General features: G+C 46.1%; 1 protein-coding gene and 1 long non-coding RNA gene across 2 annotated transcripts in view; one reads left to right on the forward strand and one right to left on the reverse strand.

Annotated features, from left to right (window-relative positions):
• LOC309373047 overlaps positions 1–19,622 on the reverse strand; it is a 145,473-nt gene that overhangs the window by 72,723 nt on the left and 53,128 nt on the right. The gene's annotated exons all lie outside the window — the stretch shown is intronic.
• The window catches only part of LOC309370598 (inverted formin-2-like), a 28,071-nt gene continuing 11,418 nt past the window's right edge, over positions 2,970–19,622 (forward strand). Inside the window, exons 1-8 of the mRNA XM_081912519.1 lie at positions 2,970–3,054; positions 10,383–10,830; positions 11,142–11,284; positions 11,969–12,030; positions 13,171–13,273; positions 14,774–14,859; positions 16,785–16,885; positions 18,326–18,396. Of these exons, the coding sequence (XP_081768645.1) occupies positions 10,398–10,830; positions 11,142–11,284; positions 11,969–12,030; positions 13,171–13,273; positions 14,774–14,859; positions 16,785–16,885; positions 18,326–18,396 (999 nt within the window). The 5' untranslated portion in view covers positions 2,970–3,054; positions 10,383–10,397. The remainder of the gene's footprint in view (positions 3,055–10,382; positions 10,831–11,141; positions 11,285–11,968; positions 12,031–13,170; positions 13,274–14,773; positions 14,860–16,784; positions 16,886–18,325; positions 18,397–19,622) is intronic.

A 19,622-nucleotide genomic window follows, 5' to 3' on the forward strand; every position in this document is an offset into this window, starting at 1 on the left:
AGGAGGAATTAAAGAACCTTTTAATGAGGGTGAAAGAGGAGAGCGCAAAATATGGTCTGAAGCTCAACATCAAAAAAACGAAGATCATGGCCACTGGTCCCATCACCTCCTGGCAAATAGAAGGGGAAGAAATGGAGGTAGTGAGAGATTTTACTTTCTTGGGCTCCATGATCACTGCAGATGGTGACAGCAGCCACGAAATTAAAAGACGCCTGCTTCTTGGGAGAAGGGCAATGACAGGCCTAGACAGCATCTTGAGAAGTAGAGACATCACATTGCCAACAAAGGTTCGTATAGTTAAAGCTATGGTTTTCCCAGTAGTCATGTATGGAAGTGAGAGCTGGACCATAAAGAAGGCTGATCGCCGAAGAATTGATGCTTTTGAATTATGGTGCTGGAGGAGACTCTTGAGAGTCCCATGGACTGCAAGAAGATCAAACCTCTCCATACTGAAGGAAATCAACCTTGAGTGCTCACTGGAAGGACAGATTGTGAAGCTGAGGCTCCAGTACTTTGGCCACCTCATGAGAAGAGAAGACTCCCTGGAGAAGACCCTGATGTTGGGAAAGATGGAGGGCACAAGGAGAAGGGGACGGCAGAGGACGAGATGGTTGGATAGTGTTTTCAAGGTTACCAGCATGAGTTTGACCAAACTGCGGGAGGCAGTGGAGGACAGAGGTGCCTGGCGTTCTCTGGTCCATGGGGTCACCATAGGCGCCGACTCCATGGGGCTTGAGGGGGCCCGAGCCCCCTCAAAAATTCATTTGGGGGGGCTCCGCCCCCCCAATAATCTCCGGCGCCCCTCCAGCAGAGCGCCATCGCCGCCCCTCCCCCAGCCCAAAATGCACAGGGAGGGGCGGGCTGCATGCCTCCTGCCCTCCCTCCCGAGCAAAAGCTCCACCCAATTTCCTTTGGAGCTGATTAATAGGCGCAGCACGCTCTCCCCTATTCGCTCACGAGGAGGCGGCGCCACTTTATTTGCATATTCATGAGCTTATTTATTATTCATGAGCTTTCCCGGGCCCCCCCAATATTTTTTATAAGTCCGCGTCCCTGGGGGTCACGCAGAGTCAGACACGACTAAACGACTAAACAACAACAACATAGTGCGGAGGGAGGGGGAAGCTGTGGCTTACAACAGTCCTACAGTGTAGTCCCCGGTTCATATTTCAGATTAAAGGAGAGGTTGGCTCTGATGTACAGTGAAACAACAACCACACACTATGCCCTTTGGATTGAAACAAAAGTCAGTCTATTCAAAGTTTCCCCTGCCCTGTCCAAGCCCAAATACAGTGCTTGACCGCATGTAGAAACCTTGTGCCCTGTCGACTAGCATGCAGACAGACACATCACACCTTCAATTCTGCAATTCTAGGCCTGGCTACTCAGAGGTGTGTGTAAACGACCGCAGCATATATGTGTGTGTGTAAACGACCGCAGCATATATGTGTGTGTGTATCTAAACCAGCACATTTCTTTTTACTCAAAATAACTTCGGAGAACACCATATCCTATTTGCCTACCACCTTTTGTTTCTGGTTGGACACACTGCCCCTGCCCAATCACAGCTATGCTGAAATTCTAGATTTCCCCGTTGTCTTCTGTGAGCAGCTGTTACTTCTGCTTCAGAGGAGCCGGAAAAAAGAAGAAACCAGGAAATTCCACCTTCAGACCTCAGATTCTATGACTCATCCTCCTCAAACCCCTTTGCTTTGTGCAACAGTTTCGCCTGATGAAGAGGGATGCAGATTTTGATCGCTCCCTTTCTGTCTCAAGAACGTCCCACTCTGAAGGCCTTGACCTCAACTTGTAGTCAGAGAGGATAGAGCTGTACCATCATGAGCCCAAGTTTGGATGACCAGCTACGCTTCTTGAAATATACTCGGAGTCAAGAGTGGATTTCATGCTCTTTATTCAGCTCATAGTGGTGAGGAGGAATGGAAGTTCCCCCAGAATGTCTGCTTTATATACATTATTTACACAATGGGCCCCATGTGATTGGCTAATTCCAGGATTCTCCTGTAGGCCAATCAGGTTGCGGATTCACTTCCACCTAGAGCTGGATTGGGTGGCTCCTATGGACCAATCAGTCTGCTGCATTCTGGATCCTATTGTTCTAGGACCAATTAGACTGCTGCATTCTGAATCCTATTGTTCTAGGACCAATCAGACTGCTGCATTTTGGATCCTATTCAACTCAGTACATAACAGCTTCACTCAGTGTGGCCTGGAAGAGGGATAAACAGCAGCAAGTTTATCTCCAGGAAGCATAAGAGGAGCCTTCTACATAATTCTAGTCCAGCATCTTGTTCTTACGGGGGCCAACCAGATGCCTGCAGGAAACCCGAAAGCAGGACCTGAGCACGAGCGCTGTCTCCCTTCCTTTGGTTTCCAGCAACTTGTGCTCAAAAGCATCGCTGCCTCCAACTCTGGAGTCTGAGCATAACTGTTGTTGCTAGTAGCCACTGCACGTTTTATGCCTGACTTGTCCTCCTGCCTTGCTCTCCTATTCACAGGACAGCAGCTGAACTTATAACCATCAGAGAAGGCAGAGTCGTTGATAGGCATGCCTGGGCAAAGATCTTGCCAGACCAGTTCCTGTGCTCACGCTAATTCTAGATCATTCACCATCAGGACCATATCCAGACTGTCACTAGTTTGCAGGTGGAGTTATGTGACCCCGGAGCCAGCCCTGTATAGGAAAGCTTTTTTAAATATTTAATGTTTTATTATGTTTTTATATATGTTGGAAGCCACCCAGAGTGGCTGGGACAACCCGGTCAGATGGGCAGGGTATAAATAATAAAATTATTATGGAATAGGATGTCCCTGTTTTCATCAGAGAAATGTTGGAGGTTATGGTGTGCTACCTATGAACAGCTGCCATGGGAAATTGTCCTGAAACAGGGTCAGGGAACCTATGGCCCCTGCCAACTGTTGTTGGACTACAGCTCCCATCATCCCTTGGGGCTGTTGGAAGCTCACCACAATACCTGGAGGTTTCATAAAAGAAACAGTCGTTTTGAACCTTGGCCTTCAGGACAGAATGATGTGGTAAGCCTTTTCCCAGAGAGAAAGCAGATTTTTTAAAGCTGCAATGCTAACATGCTTACTAATAGGGAGTAATGCTGAAGTTGTCTACATGTTGCTAGGGAGTACATCTTAGTACATAGTATTACTACCTAGTACAGTGGTACCTTGGGTTAAGAACTTAATTCGTTTTGGAGGGCCGTTCTTAACCTGAAACTGTTCTTAACCTGAGGTACCACTTTAGCTAATGGGGCCTTCTGCTGCACCGTCGCCGCGCCATTTCTGTTCTCCTCCTGAAGCGAAGTTCTTAACCCGAGGTATTATTTCTGGGTTAGCGGAGTCTGTAACCTGAAGCATCTGTAATCTAAAGCATCTGTAACCTGAAGTACCACTGTACACAGCACGGGTGGCACTGTGGTCTAAACCACAGAGCCTAGGGGTTGCCAATCAGAAGGTCCCTGCTCCTGCCAGCCTAGCAGTTTGAAAGCACCTCAAAGTGCAAGTAGATAAATAGGTACCACTCCGGCAGGAAGATAAACGGCGTTTCCGTGCACTGCTCTGGTTTGCCAGAAGCGGCTTAGTCATGCTGGCCACATGACCCGGAAGGTGTATGCCGGCTCCCTCGGCCAATAAAGCGAGATGAGCACCGCAACCTCAGAGTCGTCTACGACTGGATCTAACAGTCAGGGGACCCTTTACCTTTACATCCTATTAGATGCAGTGGGCTGACACCAGAGGAAGCATGCAATAGTTTGTCTTTGTGCTTTTTAAAAATCTACTCTGCGGCCACAGGCTTAGGAAAGCAGGCTTCAGCTGCTTCATGTTGCTGTGAGACTAAGGTGGAGGAGGGGAGGCTCGCAGCTCCAGGCAACTTGCCAACCTACTGTGGCAGTATGCACAGAAGCAGGAACAATAGCTCTCTGCCCAGGGTCAGTCCGGGAGAGGGAGACTGCCTCTGCTCAGCCATGGTACAAACAAAGCAAAGCCAAACTAGGGAAACAGAGGAAGGATATAAACAGAAAAACACACAAACTGCCATTCATGAGTCTGTGTGCTTGTAATTTTGTGGGGTGGTCCTAGAAAAAAATGAAAAGGGCAGATTTGTGCACCAGAAGAAGCTACAGGACACTTTGTCTCTTAAGTTTATCTAAAGCAGATCCGGTGCATTCATGATTATTTGTGCTCATCACATTATCAGGATGATTATACTAGATGCCCTTTTCAATACTGCTTGCACATGAAAAAGTTCCAGGCTGGACATACTACAACCAGTCAACATTCTGCAGCTTCCTTCTGATATCCTGTAACATTTCTTAGCACAAATGCCCAGTATTTCCCATTTTGTTCTGCCTTTGTTGTGCTATGGCGCACATCTGCACCACGTCTGAAACTACACATTTTCCAAATCTGCTTTGTCTGCTGAAGCACTCCATGGTTCCACACCTCTCCTAAAAAGGTAAAGGTAAAGGATGCCTGACAGTTAAGTCCAGTCGCGAATGACTCTGGGGTTGTGGCGCTCATCTCGCTTTACTGGCTGAGGGAGCTGGCGTTTGTCCACAGACAGTTTTTCCAGGTCATGTGGCCAGCATGACTAAGCCGCTTCTGGCGAAACCAGAGCAGAGCATGGAAACGCCATTTACCTTCCTGCCAGAGTGGTACCTATTTATCTACTTGCACTTTGACGTGCTAGGTTGGCAGGAACTGGGACAGAGCAACGGGAGCTCACCCAGTCACAGGGATTCGAACTGCTGACCTTCCGATTGGCAAGCCCAAGAGGCTCAGTGGTTTAGACCATAGCACCACCCGCATCCCCCCACACCTCTCTTATTTTTGCTATTTCCAAATATTGTTGTGGAAGAACCACACTTATCTTCCTATTTGTATTAAAAGGCAAATCTAAAAAAATGTAGTATAAACACGACAATTGGGAAACACTGGTCTGCAAGCGCTCTAATTGGAGAACAACCTTTACCAAAGGTGTCATGGACTTTGAAGATAATCGACCTCAGGACGGAAGTGACAAACGTGCTAGGAGGAAGGCACATTTGGCCAACCCTCACCGTGATCAACTCCTGCCCAGAAGCCTATGTCCCCACTGTGGAAGATTGTGTGGCTCTGAGTGATCACCCAAGAAGAATTTCAGATATAGAGTCATAATCCTCATTTAAAGCCCATGGACACAGATGTAGGCAGGCCTACATATAACGTGTTGTGGTAATCTAACCTAGAGGTTACCAGAGCATAGACAACAATAGTTAAGTCTGTCCTTGGGCACAGGAGCAGCTCTGGGACTTGGAAGGCAGCACCCCTATTTACTCCTGAAAGTAATTAAGTAATTATTCCTTGCTGTGTCCAACACAGCCAGGTGCAACAAAACTAGCATGGACCTGATTTCTTCGGGGTGCTTTGTTTTTTTCTGAAACTTTTCTCCCTTTGCCCCCTCCCCCCTTCCCCTGGCTCAGGAAAAGCAGCCAAGCAAATATCTTTCTGGAAAGGCTCCTGCATTTCTGATTCAGACCAGTTGCATAACAAAGCCATTTATGTACAGCTGCTGCTTTGTGTGTGTCTGGTGGAATGGGTAACCCTTGCGAAGCAGAGTGGCGCCCTCACTGGTCCCTGGGTTTCCCAGGTGACCAAGAATTGTCACCCAATGGGAAAGGACATAGGGCAGCCCAGCTTCTGAAGGAAGGACTGCCTAATGAGCTTGCACCATCTAGTGGGGGAAAGATGCTCTTTCCATCTTTCTCCAGGCTGGTCTCCACAATGCGCTGCTTTGCATGAGTTATTAGCACAACGGTTCTCAAGCTTCCTACCTCCAGGGCCTCTTTTCCCTCTGCTTTAACAGGCAACCCCCTCTTCCCTGGGAACTGTAGCAGGTGGTGCTGTGGGTTAAACTACAGAGCCTAGGGCTTGCTGATCAGAAGGTCGGCGGTTCGAATCCCCGCGACGGGGTGAGCTCCCGTTGCTCGGTCCCTGTTCCTGCGAACCTAGCAGTTTGAAAGCATGTTAAAGTGCAAGTAGATAAATAGGTACTGCTCCAGAGGGAAGGTAAACGGCGTTTCCGTGCGCTGCTCTGGTTCGTCAGAAGCGGCTTAGTAATGCTGGCCACATGACCCAGGAGCTGTACGCCGGCTCCCTCAGTCAGTAAAGCGAGATGAGCGCCGCAACCCCAGAATCGGTCACGACTGGACCTAATGGTCAGGGGTCCCTTTACCTTTACCTTTAATGCTCAAAATCCTGAACAAACTACAGCTCCCAGAATTCTTTTGGGGGAAGCCATGACTGCTTAAAGTGGTATCACAGTGCTTTAAGCATACAGTGTGAATGTGACCCACCTGTGTCTCAGGTGTAAGTGTTTGAGGTAGGATTGGTTAATTAGGATGAGTTGACAAATTTACTGCTGTTTGTTAGCTGCAAGTCATATACATGGGGTTTTTGCTTTAAAGTACTTCTGAGTCAGTTGTCTTGAATATTTAACCAACAAAGTAAGGTAAAGTTCTCTTTATATACAGGGATAACACAACTCGTTTTTTACAGGCAGTAGTTTTATAGTATGTTTCAAAAAGTAATCTGTGGTATACTTCTCTGTAAATCCCTTTATCACCTAGAGTAATCTACTGAAGAAAGCTTATTTTACATCTTAGCTGGATTGCATTAAAAACACAGTGAGCATCTGTAGGAGTTTCATATTGTTATTTCTAAGTTTGGAAATATTTATTTTTTGCAATTTAATTTTAGTCTAAATATTTTCAGTATGAGGTGGGTTGTTATTTTTCTCCTGTGACATAAGTCTATTGTTTATCATATACGGTGGGTAAAACTACTAACATAGGCACCTTTTAAACTCCACAATTGCTACCCCATCTGTTTCTTGAATCACCTTAATTGTTTGGGTAATATACAGTGCAGTGTCTTTCAGTTTTGAAAGAGTGCAAATATCAGCATAAAGACTTTTATCAGAAACTCAAGTCAAATTACTGTATTAGGTATATATGCATGCTGAGAGTTTAATAATGTCTGGATAATGTAAGTGGTATCTGCAACGAAATGTTGCAGCGTGAAGCGCTCTAGCTATGCTTTCTCTCTCATGACTCTTCATTCCATTCCATTACATTCCCTACCCCACCTTGTTTTCTGTCTATCCTACCCCTAAAAGCCAGTCACTGTTCACTGAGCATGCTCAGTCCCCACTGGGCTGGTTGACCTTGTGACTGTGCTGGTTTGGGCAGGTAGGGAGTTTCAGTTCCAAATCTTTGGGACCCCCTGAACCTCGGGCAGGGCTGTAACTCGGCAACAGAGCAGCTGTTTTGCCCATGCAGGGCTTCTTAGCAGGCTTTGTGTGTCAAAATCCAGAGGCAGGCTTCAAAGTGGGATCTAGGCAAACACCAGTTACTGCATGGGGCAATTAGGTTTTGGTCTCAGAATCCGAGAATGGAAGCAGAATTCTGGTGCAAAGTGAATATTTCTTTAAAATCTTTCCGCTGCTGAAATGTCACTTGGCGGAGATGCTAAAGGGGCAAAGGACTGCCCAATCCCCTTCTTTAGTTTCTCTTCTAAAGAAGAAGAAGAGGAGTTTGGATCTGATATCCCGCCTTTCACTCCCTTTAAGGAGTCTCAAAGCGGCTAACATTCTCCTTTCCCTTCCTCTCCCACAACAAACACTCTGTGAGGTGAGTGGGGCTGAGAGACTTCAGAGAAGTGTGACTGGCCCAAGGTCACCCAGCAGCTGCAAGTGGAGGAGCGGGGAAGCGAACCCGGTTGACCAGATTACGAGTCTACCGCTCTTAACCACTACACCACTCTGTAAAAGGAGTTGGGCAGAGCCATCTGTTGGCAAAACTGATTAATCTAACCCAGAGGTCAGCTAACTTTTTCAGCAGGGGGCCAGTCCACTGTCCCTCAGACCTTGTGGTGGCCAAACTATATATTTTTTGTGGGGGGAATGAACGAATTCCTATACCCCACAAATAACCCAGAGATGCATTTTAAATAAAAGCACGCATTCTACTTATGTAAAAACACCAGGAAGGCCCCACAAATAACCCAGAGATGTGTTTTAAATAAAAGGACACATTCTACTCATGTAAAAACACACTGATTCCTGGACCATCCGTGGGCCGGATTGAGAAGGCAATTGGGCTGGATCCGGCCCTCCGGCCCTTAGTTTGCCTACCCATGATCTAACCAACTGAGTTATCTATATTCTGCAATGGCTCCCTGTTTGTGGAATGTTGAGCCCAGGGAGTGGTTGCTTGGCTCCTTCATTATATATGTGGAACACCCTCCCTTCAGATGTGAAGGAAATAAGCAGCTATCCTATCTTTAAAAGACATCTGAAGGCAGCCCTGTTCAGGGAGGTTTTTAATATTTAATGCTGTACTGTTTTTAACACTTGATTGGGAGCCTCCCAGAGTTGCTGGGGAAACTCAGCCAAATGGGCGGGGTATAAATAATGAATTATTATTATAAATTATTATTATTATATCTTTAGATTCCAGGCGAAAACATTCCTCTTCAACTAGGCATTTAATTGTGTTTGTGGAGGGGGGTTATGGGTTTTCCTCCTTGTATTTCTTATGTATTTTGTATATTTATCCTGCATTTTATAATAATAAAAATAATAATACATAAAGTCCCAGATTCAGCCTCTGGTATCACCAGGTAGGGGCAGCGAGTGTCCCCTTTCTTGAAATACCAGAGATTTGCTGTCAGTCAGAGTAGATTCTACTGAACTAGATGGGCCCAAGGGTCTGATTCAGCATAGGGCAGCTTCCTCTGATACATCCCTGTTGTTTGCGGTTGGTGCTGTTTTGGCTACGTAATGAACCAAGTGTACCTGGAGAACTGAGCTGGCTATCAGATATATACGACTAGCTTTCATTGTTTTAAAGGAAGGGCAAAGATAGCTTGAAAGCATATATGCATATATGTTATGTTGTGTCAGAGTATGGGTCCCTCTAGATCAATATTATCTTAAACTGGAAATGGCTCTCTCAGATTGCAGCCATTCTCTGCCTCACCTGGAGACACCAAGGACTGAACCTGGTGCCTTCTGTATGCAAGGCAGGTGGCTACCACGAAACTATGGTCCTTCCCCAGAACACAAGGGCTAGAACTCAACTTGAGTTTTTCTTTTGAGAAGAAAAAATGTATTTTGGGCACAAATGTCTGTGCCAGAAGCACCGGTTTTGTAAACTAGCGTATTTTTCGCTTCATAAGAGGCACCTGACCATAAGACACACCTAGTTTTTAGAGGGGGAATGCAAGGAAAAATATTTTTAAAGGGAGCGCTGGGCAGAGCCTGTATGCATCCCAGGCTCTGCTCAGCGCTCCCTTTCACGAGCTGCGTGGAGCTCCACACGGCTCGTGAAAGGGAGTACAGCTCTGTTGGGATTCGCAGGATGATGAGTAAGTCTGCAGGCTTCAACAGGCTGATGCAATACTCTGTGAAGTGCGGGTCAGAGTGACTCAGCAGGAATGTGGTTGGCTATCACCTGTTTTAAAAGGAAAGCCTGTTCAACAGTAGTTGTGGTTGTGTGGTGGTTGTGCTGTGGTGTGGTGGTGCTGTGGTGGAGAGTATTCATTTGCCTTAAGGAGCAGGTACTCTGTATGGACTGTTTTTGTAAATACTTGTATATAGCTCACATTAAAAAGACTGCACTGAAAAGAAACCTGGGACTCTGAGCATTTCGCTAAAAAGCGCCGCGAGGAATTCGCGACAAGCTCTTGGGGGCTTTTCCGGGAGCTGGGGAAAGGGACTGAGGGGCTGCCCTCTGTCCCTTTCCTCACCTCCCGCAAAAGCCAGCAAGAGCCGCACGCTCTTTAAAGGGAGCACAGCTCTTGCGAGCTTTTCTACGAGGTGGGAGAAGGACAGCCCGTCAGTGACAGCGGAGGTCTTGGGGGCTTTTCCCGCCTGCCTCCCGCCTGCATTCGCTCCATAAGATGCACACACATTTCCCCTTACTTTTTAGGAGGGAAAAAGTGCGTCTTATGGAGCGAAAAATACTGTATCGTACAGGGTTCCATATACAGCTCTATCTGTAATTCGAGATACAACAGACACATGGCCAAAATGTTGTGATTCCATTAGTCAGTGCAAATCATAGAATTGTAGAGTTAAAATGGGCTCTAGTCCAGGAATGTGCAGCTGTCCCATATGGGAATCAAACCCGTAACCTTGATTTTTTTGGTACTGGTTTCAGTGTCCTTGCTTATGATTTCAAATATGGCAGATTCAACACCGATGTTGTCAGAATCACTGTTAGATACACTGTGGATGGAAATGCTCTTGCTTTATCCCAGTTTTGAAAATAAATGTTTCCATTCTCTTTTGGGGGGTTTTGGAATGAAAGGGAAAAAAAGCCAAGATGGAGCAACTTCTGAGATGCAAAGAATGTTTTGCGAAAAGCCACGTGGGTGCAAAACAGCTTACCAAGAAAACAAGTAAGTGCATTCAGGTGGACATGGACTTGGAAGAAGAACCCTCAAGCGGAAAGAGAAGCTCTCCAGATATACTTGACTCAATGGAAGCCACGACAACATCTCCATCCTCTGAGAACTTGCAGTCTTGCCAGCTTCCACCTGCACATGCCATGCCCAGAGAGTTCCCGTCTCTGCCAATGCTGCGACTTCCGCTTTCACCTCTGCCACCCCCTCCTTCCCCTCCTTTGATGAAGGCCACATCTCTGTGCAACAAGGCCCTGCCGTCCTGCAGTGTTGAAGGCTCCACGAAGGCTCAGAGGCCAATGCTGAAAATGAAACCCTTCGACTGGCAAACACTTCCCTTGGATGCCACGAAAAGTGAGTACGATGGCTGTGTTCTACCTCTGCTGCCCACTGTGTAGGGAGAGTGCCGTTGCATTCAGGTTCTGGTTGTGGGCTTCCCATGGGCATCTGAGAACAAGCCAACCCAGCCTGATGGGCTTAAATAATAAAATTATTATTATTCTTAAGATGCTGGACTGGATGGGTCTTTGGTCTGGCTCCAGCAGGGCTGTTCTCAAGTGTGTTCTGTAATAAACCAGGGGTGGCTAACCTGTGGCACTGCAGATGTCCATAGAATCATAGCATTGTAGAGTTGGAAATGCTCCATCATTGTGCATCTTTTCCAGGTGGCCGTTCTCTCTGGACTTCAGCAGTGACCAATGGTGATGAAGATATAGAGCCTGATTATATGAGCATAGAGCGACTTTTCTGTGTCCCTCAGGCAAGCCATCAGGAGAAAAGAGAACTCAGACTGAAGAAGCCAAAGGAGGTACAATAGCTGAGTGTCATTCCCCATAATTTGATGGGTTTTAAGCACTTGTGGTCTCTTTTAGCAGGGCAGGATCTCCAGTGCTGGATTTGGGGCCGGGAGAGGGGGGTGGTTCCCTCGCACACGACGGCAAGCCAAGGGGGAGCAAAAATTGAGAAGATCCATTTGAGGCCACCAAATTTTGGGCTTGCCATGTTACGAAAGATTACCAAAGTCAGCCCCTTGGCATCTCTTAAGACCTGTCTTTTGTTTGTACAAATGTGTTTTTAGGATGTGCCTTTTCTGATTGGTTTTTTTGTGTTTATACTGTGTTAGTACGTTGCTTTGGGTCAATTTTGTGAGGAAAGCAGATTATAACATAACATAAAACATAAGGTAACATAAGATAACATAACAACATAAAACATAACATAACATATAACATAACATATAACATAACATAACACAACATAACATAACACAACATAACATAACATAATAACAACATAACATAACATAAAATAACATAACATAAAACAACACAACATAAAGCACTATAAAAATGCTAGGAAGTGGGGAGATGGCGAGGAATCTGAAAACCACTGCACATTCTCTGTGTCTCAGAGCTTTGTTCAAAGAAAGTAGGCGAGCAGTATTAACTTGTTCCTGCTACTAATTTTTTTTAACCACCCCCCTCTTAAACAGATTTCCTTCGTAGATCGAAAGAAAAGTCTCCATCTGAACATAGTGCTAAAGCAATTTAAATGGTGAGAGTTACTTGGTCAATGAAATGTGTTGGGTGGGGTGAGGGGAAGCGATGACTAAACCTGGCCCCCAGCAGCATAGGCAGAATTTCAGCATGAGCAAATATGAAGCCTGGTAGGGCATCAGATCGTTGGCGCATCTATTGTCTAGTCTGACTGGCACTGGCTCTCCAAGGTCTCAAGGCAGAGGTCTTTCAGAGATCCATTTTAGCAGAAGATGCCACTGAGATGATCTCTCTACTTCCAGTTTGTTTCCTCTCTACCACCAGTAAGAGCATATAAGTATGACAAAAGTTTTTAAGAGCGACCAAGCTGGCTGAACACAGCATGGGAAACCAAAGGCGATGACTACATAAGCCCAGAGCTTTCCAAACTTTTCATGTTGGTGACACACTTTTTAGACTTGCGTCTTTTCGTGACACGGTAATTCAGTTTTACTAGCAAACCAGAGGTTAAACTATCCCCTTTCCAGCTCCCAGGGGAGGAGCGTGGGGAGCGTTTGCACGACACACTTACACACTGCAGCCGACACACTAATGTGTCGCGACGCACAGTTTGGAAAGTTCTGATGCAAGCCATCTGCCAAGGGATTTGTGCTTTGATTTCACTTTGCATGGGTCCTTCAGTAATAAAGCATGTGAACTGGATCCAAGCGGTCAACAACCCTGCCAACAACTCTCCCATTTACAGGCATCCCCTGTGACTTTTGCACAACCGCGAATAGGTGCGTCGCCAGGAAATAAGTAAATAATTCAATTAAAACCTGGAAATTGCGGGAGAGAGCTGATGAGTCCTCGTGGCTTGCAAGCAGACCCTCCCTGTAGCCTAAAGAGGAGGTCAGTGAGGGTGGAGGAAGCCCCAAAGAGACATGAGGCACAGTGGGGCTTTGTTTACACTGCTCAGCCTCCCCACATGTTCTCTCGCCTCCTCCAGATTTTCAATTCTAGCTGTGGGTATTTTTGGATCCAGTACTTTTGATTGAAGAGGTGTTTAAAGGGTGTTTAGAGGGTGCTCCTCACTTGATGTGATTTCGCTTATGCACTTGGGGCCCCGAAACGTAACTCCCACGTAAGTTGGGGGGGACGGGGCGCCTGTGCTGAGATTTCTTCCTAGCTTTTATGTTTGTGCATCTTAACCATTCAGCTCGAATCAGCAAATAGCCGACATGATTTGGAAAGGAGACAGGAGCATGTTTGACGAAGAGGCCCTGAAAAACCTAATGAAGCTTCTGCCCAAGAACCATGAGGTATGAATACGGGCTTCCCCCCCTATATTAATTTTAGATGTGCTTATTAGTGCACCAAGAAAGTTGTTGTAATTTCCCTGAGCCTGTAACAGCTGGGGGTGTTATGCATGGCTTAATTACATGCAGATGGGAAGGTTGGAGGAGGGAGAGAGAAAGGGGGGGGGAGGGAGTGGCCCTGTCCCACCTACTTTTGCCTGTGGCCCCACCTACCACTGGCACACAGAAGAACCCCCAGGAGAATGCAACCCCCAAATTGGGAGTGAAGGTTCTCCACTCCCCACTGTCATCACTGCACCAGACTAGCTTTCTTTCATTCATGGAACCGGAACCCGTGCCAGATGTCTTGCTATTTCTGAAGGTTAAGTTAAGAAATAACTTGAGAGTTGTCTCAAAGCCATTAGTCATGCTCTGCAACTATTAAGAGAGCATATTTGGAAGTTGCTAGGCAATCACAAGTGGTGCTCCTGACCTCCCTGGAGCTGGCAAGGCACGTGAGTGCATGCATACCATAAGATGAGCCTGCTTTGATCAGGCCAATGGCTCATCCAGTTCTGTTCTCAGAGTGGCCACCCAGTCTGCAAAGCTGGGCATAAGCTCCACAGCGCTCTGCCCACCTGCGAATCCCAGCAAGTTGTTTCTCAGCGGCATGATGCCCCTGACATTTAAATAATAATAATAATAATAATAATAATAATAATAATAATAATAATAAATTTATTATTTATTATTTATTATTTATACCCCGCCCACCTGACTGGGTCTCCCCAGTCACTTTGGGTGGCTTCCAACCAAATATCAAAAACAATACAGCATCAGACATTAAAAACTTCCCTAAACAGGGCCGCCTTCAGGTGTCTTTTAAAAGTAAAATAGTTGTTTATTGCCTTGACATCTGGTGGGAGGGCGTTCCACAGGGCAGGTGCCACTACCAAAAAGGCCCTCTGCCTGGTTCCCTGTAACCTCACTTGTCACAGCGAGGGAACCGCCAGAAGGCCCTCGGAGGTGGACCTCAGGGTCTGGGCTGAACGATGGGGGTGGAGACGCTCCTTCAGGTATACAGGACCGAGGCTGTTTAGGGCTTTAAAGGTCAGCACCAACACTTTGAATTGTGCTCGGAAACGTACTGGGAGCCAATGAAGATCTTTCAGGATTGGTGTTATGTGGTCCCGGCGGCCACTCCCAGTCACCAGTCTAGCTGCTGCATTCTGGATTAATTGCAGTTTCCAAGTCACCTTAAAAGGTAGCCCCACATAGAGCACATTGCAGTAGTCCAAGTGGGAGATAGCTAGAGCATGCATCCCCCAAAGGGCTCTGGGAACTGTAGTCCTCTTCTTAAAATTTATTTCTTAATTTATAAAATGCTTGTTGCTTCATACAGTTAAAGGGGGGAGAACACACACTTTAAGTGGTTTACAAAAAAACCCCCACAATGTAATTTGTCTGGGTATCGCTGCTTACAGTTCAGAGCTGGTAGTGACGAGTCTTCCTCTCTTTTGTCAGATTGAGAGAATGAAAGCATTCAAGGGTGAAAAAGCCAAGCTAGGAAATGCAGATCAGTTTTATCTGTGTCTCCTTGAAGTTCCCAGGTAAGAGCCGTCTTTTCCTCCCCCTTGCCTACAAGTTCTGCATGACTAGCATAGGCGTTTGCAGGGCTGGTTCTACCATTAGGTAGAGTGATGTGGCTGCCTCAGGCAGCAGTTTCTTGTGGGGTGGCGCCGGCGGCAGAGGACTGACAGCAGGGGATTGTGAGTGAAATATTTGTGTTGCCAAAGTCTGCATCTCTATTGGAATTACTATATTTTTAACAGTTTGGCTATGTGGAATTGTTTTTAAAATGTTTGTATTGTTTTTACATACGGAACTGTTTTTACCCTTTTCTTGTTTTTACATATGTAAGCCTTTCCTGCACCAGAATGCTGAGGAAGGATTTGTCCAGTATTTCTTTCCCCTATTTTTCATTCTGAACCATATCCTGTGAACAATTAAGAGATCATACAATATATTATTGTCTTTTTCTTTGCCTTGATTTTGGAGTGACTTGCCTTTTGAGGGCCCAGTTTCATTGCTGTATCCTGGCCTTGCTATACAGGGAAGGGAAGAAATCTAAATTTTTTAAAAAAATATTTCAGAAAATAAAAATAAGTAAGTTTGCTACCCCCAACTGCTGTGCTAGAGGCCATTGTCCTGTCACCAGTGTGACAACTGCCAATCAGGTCAGCTTCTAGAAGTGGATTTTGTTTTGGGGTTGTTGTTTTTTGTGGCGGGGCACCATCTTGTCTCTCAGCAGAGGGTCTCTTGCCCTAACCCTGGGTGTTTGCCAGGGCAGAGCTGTAGGCAGCTCTCCAAGGTGAGCCAGGAATTGAATCAGAGCCAAGAAGCAAGGAGGAATTGGAACTGAGAAGCACACTAGGGTTAGAGAGAACCAGGAAGGAGGACCTTGGAAATGAGGGACAAACAGGAGCTGGATGGAAAGGGAATGCGGAGCTATACTAGCACCAATAAGGCCTTGTTACTCAGGCAACATCCCAGTTGAAACATGAAGTCTTCCATAGACCTTCTTGTCCAGGAGGGTCCAATGGCTGGCTAGGGTGAAAGCAGGACCAGTTGAGAACTTGAGAGTCCATCGCTGCCAGGAAGATGCTTGAATCGCAGCTCTAGACAAATCTTATTTACTCCTTTTCATCAGCTTATCCGTGGATGCTAGACAAGGGCAAAGTCTATTGTCTCCTGGAAATACAGCTAGAACAAAGGCATGTATGGTTCATGCTAAATAAGGAATGCTCTGGCTTTTAGAGAAAGCACACATAGGTTAGAAATTACATTTTCAGCTGCTAAGGATAAGAAAGTTCTGAAATGCGCTAGTCTTCAGAGATTGGGAGAAGCTACAATGGAGGTAGATGCGGGTGGTGCTGTGGGTTAAACCACAGAGCCTAGGACTTGCCGATCAGAAGGTCGCCGGTTCGAATCCCTGCGACGGGGTGAGCTCCCGTTGCTCGGTCCCTGCTCCTGCAGTTCGAAAGCACACCAGTGCAAGTAGATAAATAGGTACCGCTCCAGTGGGAAGGTAAACAGCGTTTCCGTGCGCTGCTCTGGTTCACCAGAAACAGCTTAGTCATGCTGGCCACATGACCCGGAAGCTGTACGCTGGCTCCCTTGGCCAATAAAGCAAGATGAGCGCCGCAACCCCAGAGTTGGCCACGACTGGACCTAATGGTCAGGGTGTCCCTTTACCTTTTACAATGGAGGTTGGGGTAGTAATGCCAGTGGAAGAAGCAGAGTTTCAGAAAGGTCTTTTGGAGAAGGTGGAGAACGAAATCAAATTGGGGAGCATTGCTGGGATGGAAAAGTGACACACTGTTATGTTAATATTTTTGTGAAGTATTCCATACTTTGAGCTGAATGTTCTAACGAGATCCTAGTGTGGTTTTTAATTGCCTCGTCCATGGCTCAATTTACTAGGTCTGATGATGATGATTGTTTTTAAATAAAAAATACTGATTTCTCTTCGTAGTTACCACTTGAGGATTGAAGGCATGCTGATATGTACGGAGACGAACATTATGCTGGATCTGCTTTGGCCCAAAGCAAAATTGGTCAGAGCAGCTGCTGAGAGTAAGTGGACTGCAAAATTTAGGAACAAATGAAACAGATTCACACCATTGGTCTGTCTAACTTAGTATTGTTGTCATTGACTTGCAGCACCTTGTTGGTTGTTTTGCAGACTAGTTGCGCTGCAGAAGGCGTGCTGGGGAGACCACACATTCAAGAAACGCAAAACTAACTTCTGCTAGGTTTTAATAAGAAAAACGAAAACTCCTTTTACACTAAATTACAATATATCAATAAGCATGACCCATCCACCAGGGTACTGAGAAAGCTACATGCTGCTCTTTATATACGATACCCAACAGCTTAATTACCACAACTTAACAGCACCTGCTATACTGCTTCAGCGCTGTAAAACTAGGTCACGTTACTTGCTCTGGCCTTTAAAGAAATACACATCTTGTGGAACAATAATGAACCTTCAGATTTAAAGAGACCATTCAACACACCTCCCATCCGCATGATCTGTAAATTCCCTTGAAAAAACACAGTCCCAAGCTTCCAATTTTATTTTGAGTTTTGCATCTAGTACCAAATGCTGCTCTTGCCCAGACTAAAGGTGGAATGGCAGCATGAGAACATAAGAAGAGCTGTGCTGGATCAGACCAAAGACCCATCTAATTCAGCATCCTCTTCTCACAGTGGCCAACCAGATGCTCTCAAAAGCCCACAAACAGGAGCACAGCAGGACCCTCAGCCTGCTTGTGATTCCCAGCATACTGCCTTCAGCAATGGAGGTAGAACTTGGCCATTGTGACCAGTAACCATTGACGATCCAGATTAAGTAAATTAATTTGCTCAAGTCACCCAATGTCTTTTTGGAGATGCTTTGATTTTTATTTGCATTTTTATAGGATTCACACATTTCGTAGTTCTGTGTAGCTTTATATTTTATCAGTGACTTAATTGGATACCCCCAGTTACTCATCATTTAAAGACAACTAATAATTCAATTCTAAACCACAGAGCCTAGGGCTTGCCGATCAGAAGGTCGGTGGTTCGAATCCCTGTGACGGGGTGAGCTCCTGTTGCTTGGTCCCTGCTCCTGCCAACCTAGCAGTTCGAAAGCACGTCAAAGTGCAAGTAGATAATAGGTACCACTCTGGCAGGAAGGTAAACGGCATTTCCTTGCACTGCTCTGGTTCACCAGAAGCGGCTTAGTCATGCTGGCCACATGACCCAGAAGCTGTACGCCGGCTCCCTCGGCCAATAAAGTGAGATGAACGCCACAACCCCAGAGTCGTCCGCGACTGGACTTAATGGTCTCTTTACCTTTAACAATTCAATACAAGAGTACTCAGAAGAACTGCCCACTGAGTTCAGTTTTCAATTGCAACCTAAATATTATTTTCTTCCTGAATTTAAATGTAAGATACGGAGCAGCAGGAGTGGGTTTTTTGTGCAAACTCCAAGTAAAAACGACATTTGCATTCTTCTCTTTTTCAGCGCTTCTTACAAACCGGCGTCTGCCATTGTTCTGCCAGTTGATTCTGAAAGTTGGAAACTTCTTAAATTATGTAAGAAGGTGGGGAGAGTGGGGCACCTTTTTTTATCTCTTCTTTCCTAACCCTTTCCTCCAGGGAACTTTAGACTGGTCTATTTGGTCCCCTTCTGCCCCTGGTTTATCTTTGCCACAACCCTGCAAAGTAGGTTAGGCTGAGACAGGGGTGGGGAACCTGTTTCACCCCGAGGTGACCCTTGGGGGAGCCCTATGTCAGCAGTGGGTGGGGCTGGGGCAAAAGTGGGTGGAGCAATCAACGTAAACTTTTGCCTTTGTACGGTAGGCTAGTTTATACACACACGTGCTTAACCCCTTTCTATTGTCCATCCAGACAGGGAAGAAAGAGGCATTAGGGGGAATTCAAGGATGCCTTTTGGCCAGGCAAAAAGACTTGGGCCACTGAAAGTTGTATCCTGAGGTGGGTTCCCTAGGCCACATAGAGAGGCCCGGAGGACTGCATTTTGTACACCCACCTCACCTCAGGCTTGATGTTCCCTATCCCTGGGGTAAAAGATGCTGATAGTGCCAAGGTCACCCAGGAAATTTCATGGCTGAACAGGCATATCTTTTGGTGTTGTTCATGTACAGTGGTATCTCGGGTTACAGATGCTTCAGGTTACAGACTCCGCTAACCCAGAAATAGTACCTCGGGTTAAGAACTTTGCTTCAGGATGAAAACAGAAATCGCAGGACGGCAGCAGGAGGCCCCATTAGCTAAAGTGGTACTTCAGGTTAAGAACAGTTTCAGGTTAAGAACAAACCTTGAGAACAAATTAAGTTATTAACCCAAGGTACCACTGTACTAGACTCCTCAGGGACTATTATTATTATTAATTTATTTGTATACCATCCTATACCTGCAGGTCTCAGGGCGGTGCATGGCATAAAATGGCCATTAAAAACCACAAAATACAATCATACCTCGGGTTACAGATGCTTCAGGTTGCGTGTTTTCAGGTTGCGCACCACACAGAACCCAGAAGTACCAGAATTGGTTACATCCGGGTTTCGGCACTCACGCATGTGCAGAACCACTAAATCACGCTATGCGCCGAAGCGGCGCTGCGAGTTACGAACGTGCCTCCCGCATGGATCACATTCACAACCCGAGCGTCCACTGTACATAATACAAACGAAGACAACCCAATAACCCCCTCTCCCCAACATTTTAAAAGTGCATTGGATTCAATCAGCCAAAGGCCTGGTTGAAGAGGAATGTTTTTTGCCCAGCACCTTAAAGGT

This window comes from Podarcis melisellensis, assembly GCF_964234715.1.
Source record: "Podarcis melisellensis genome assembly, chromosome: 1".
In the NCBI taxonomy this organism is placed as follows: Eukaryota; Metazoa; Chordata; class Lepidosauria; order Squamata; family Lacertidae; genus Podarcis; species Podarcis melisellensis.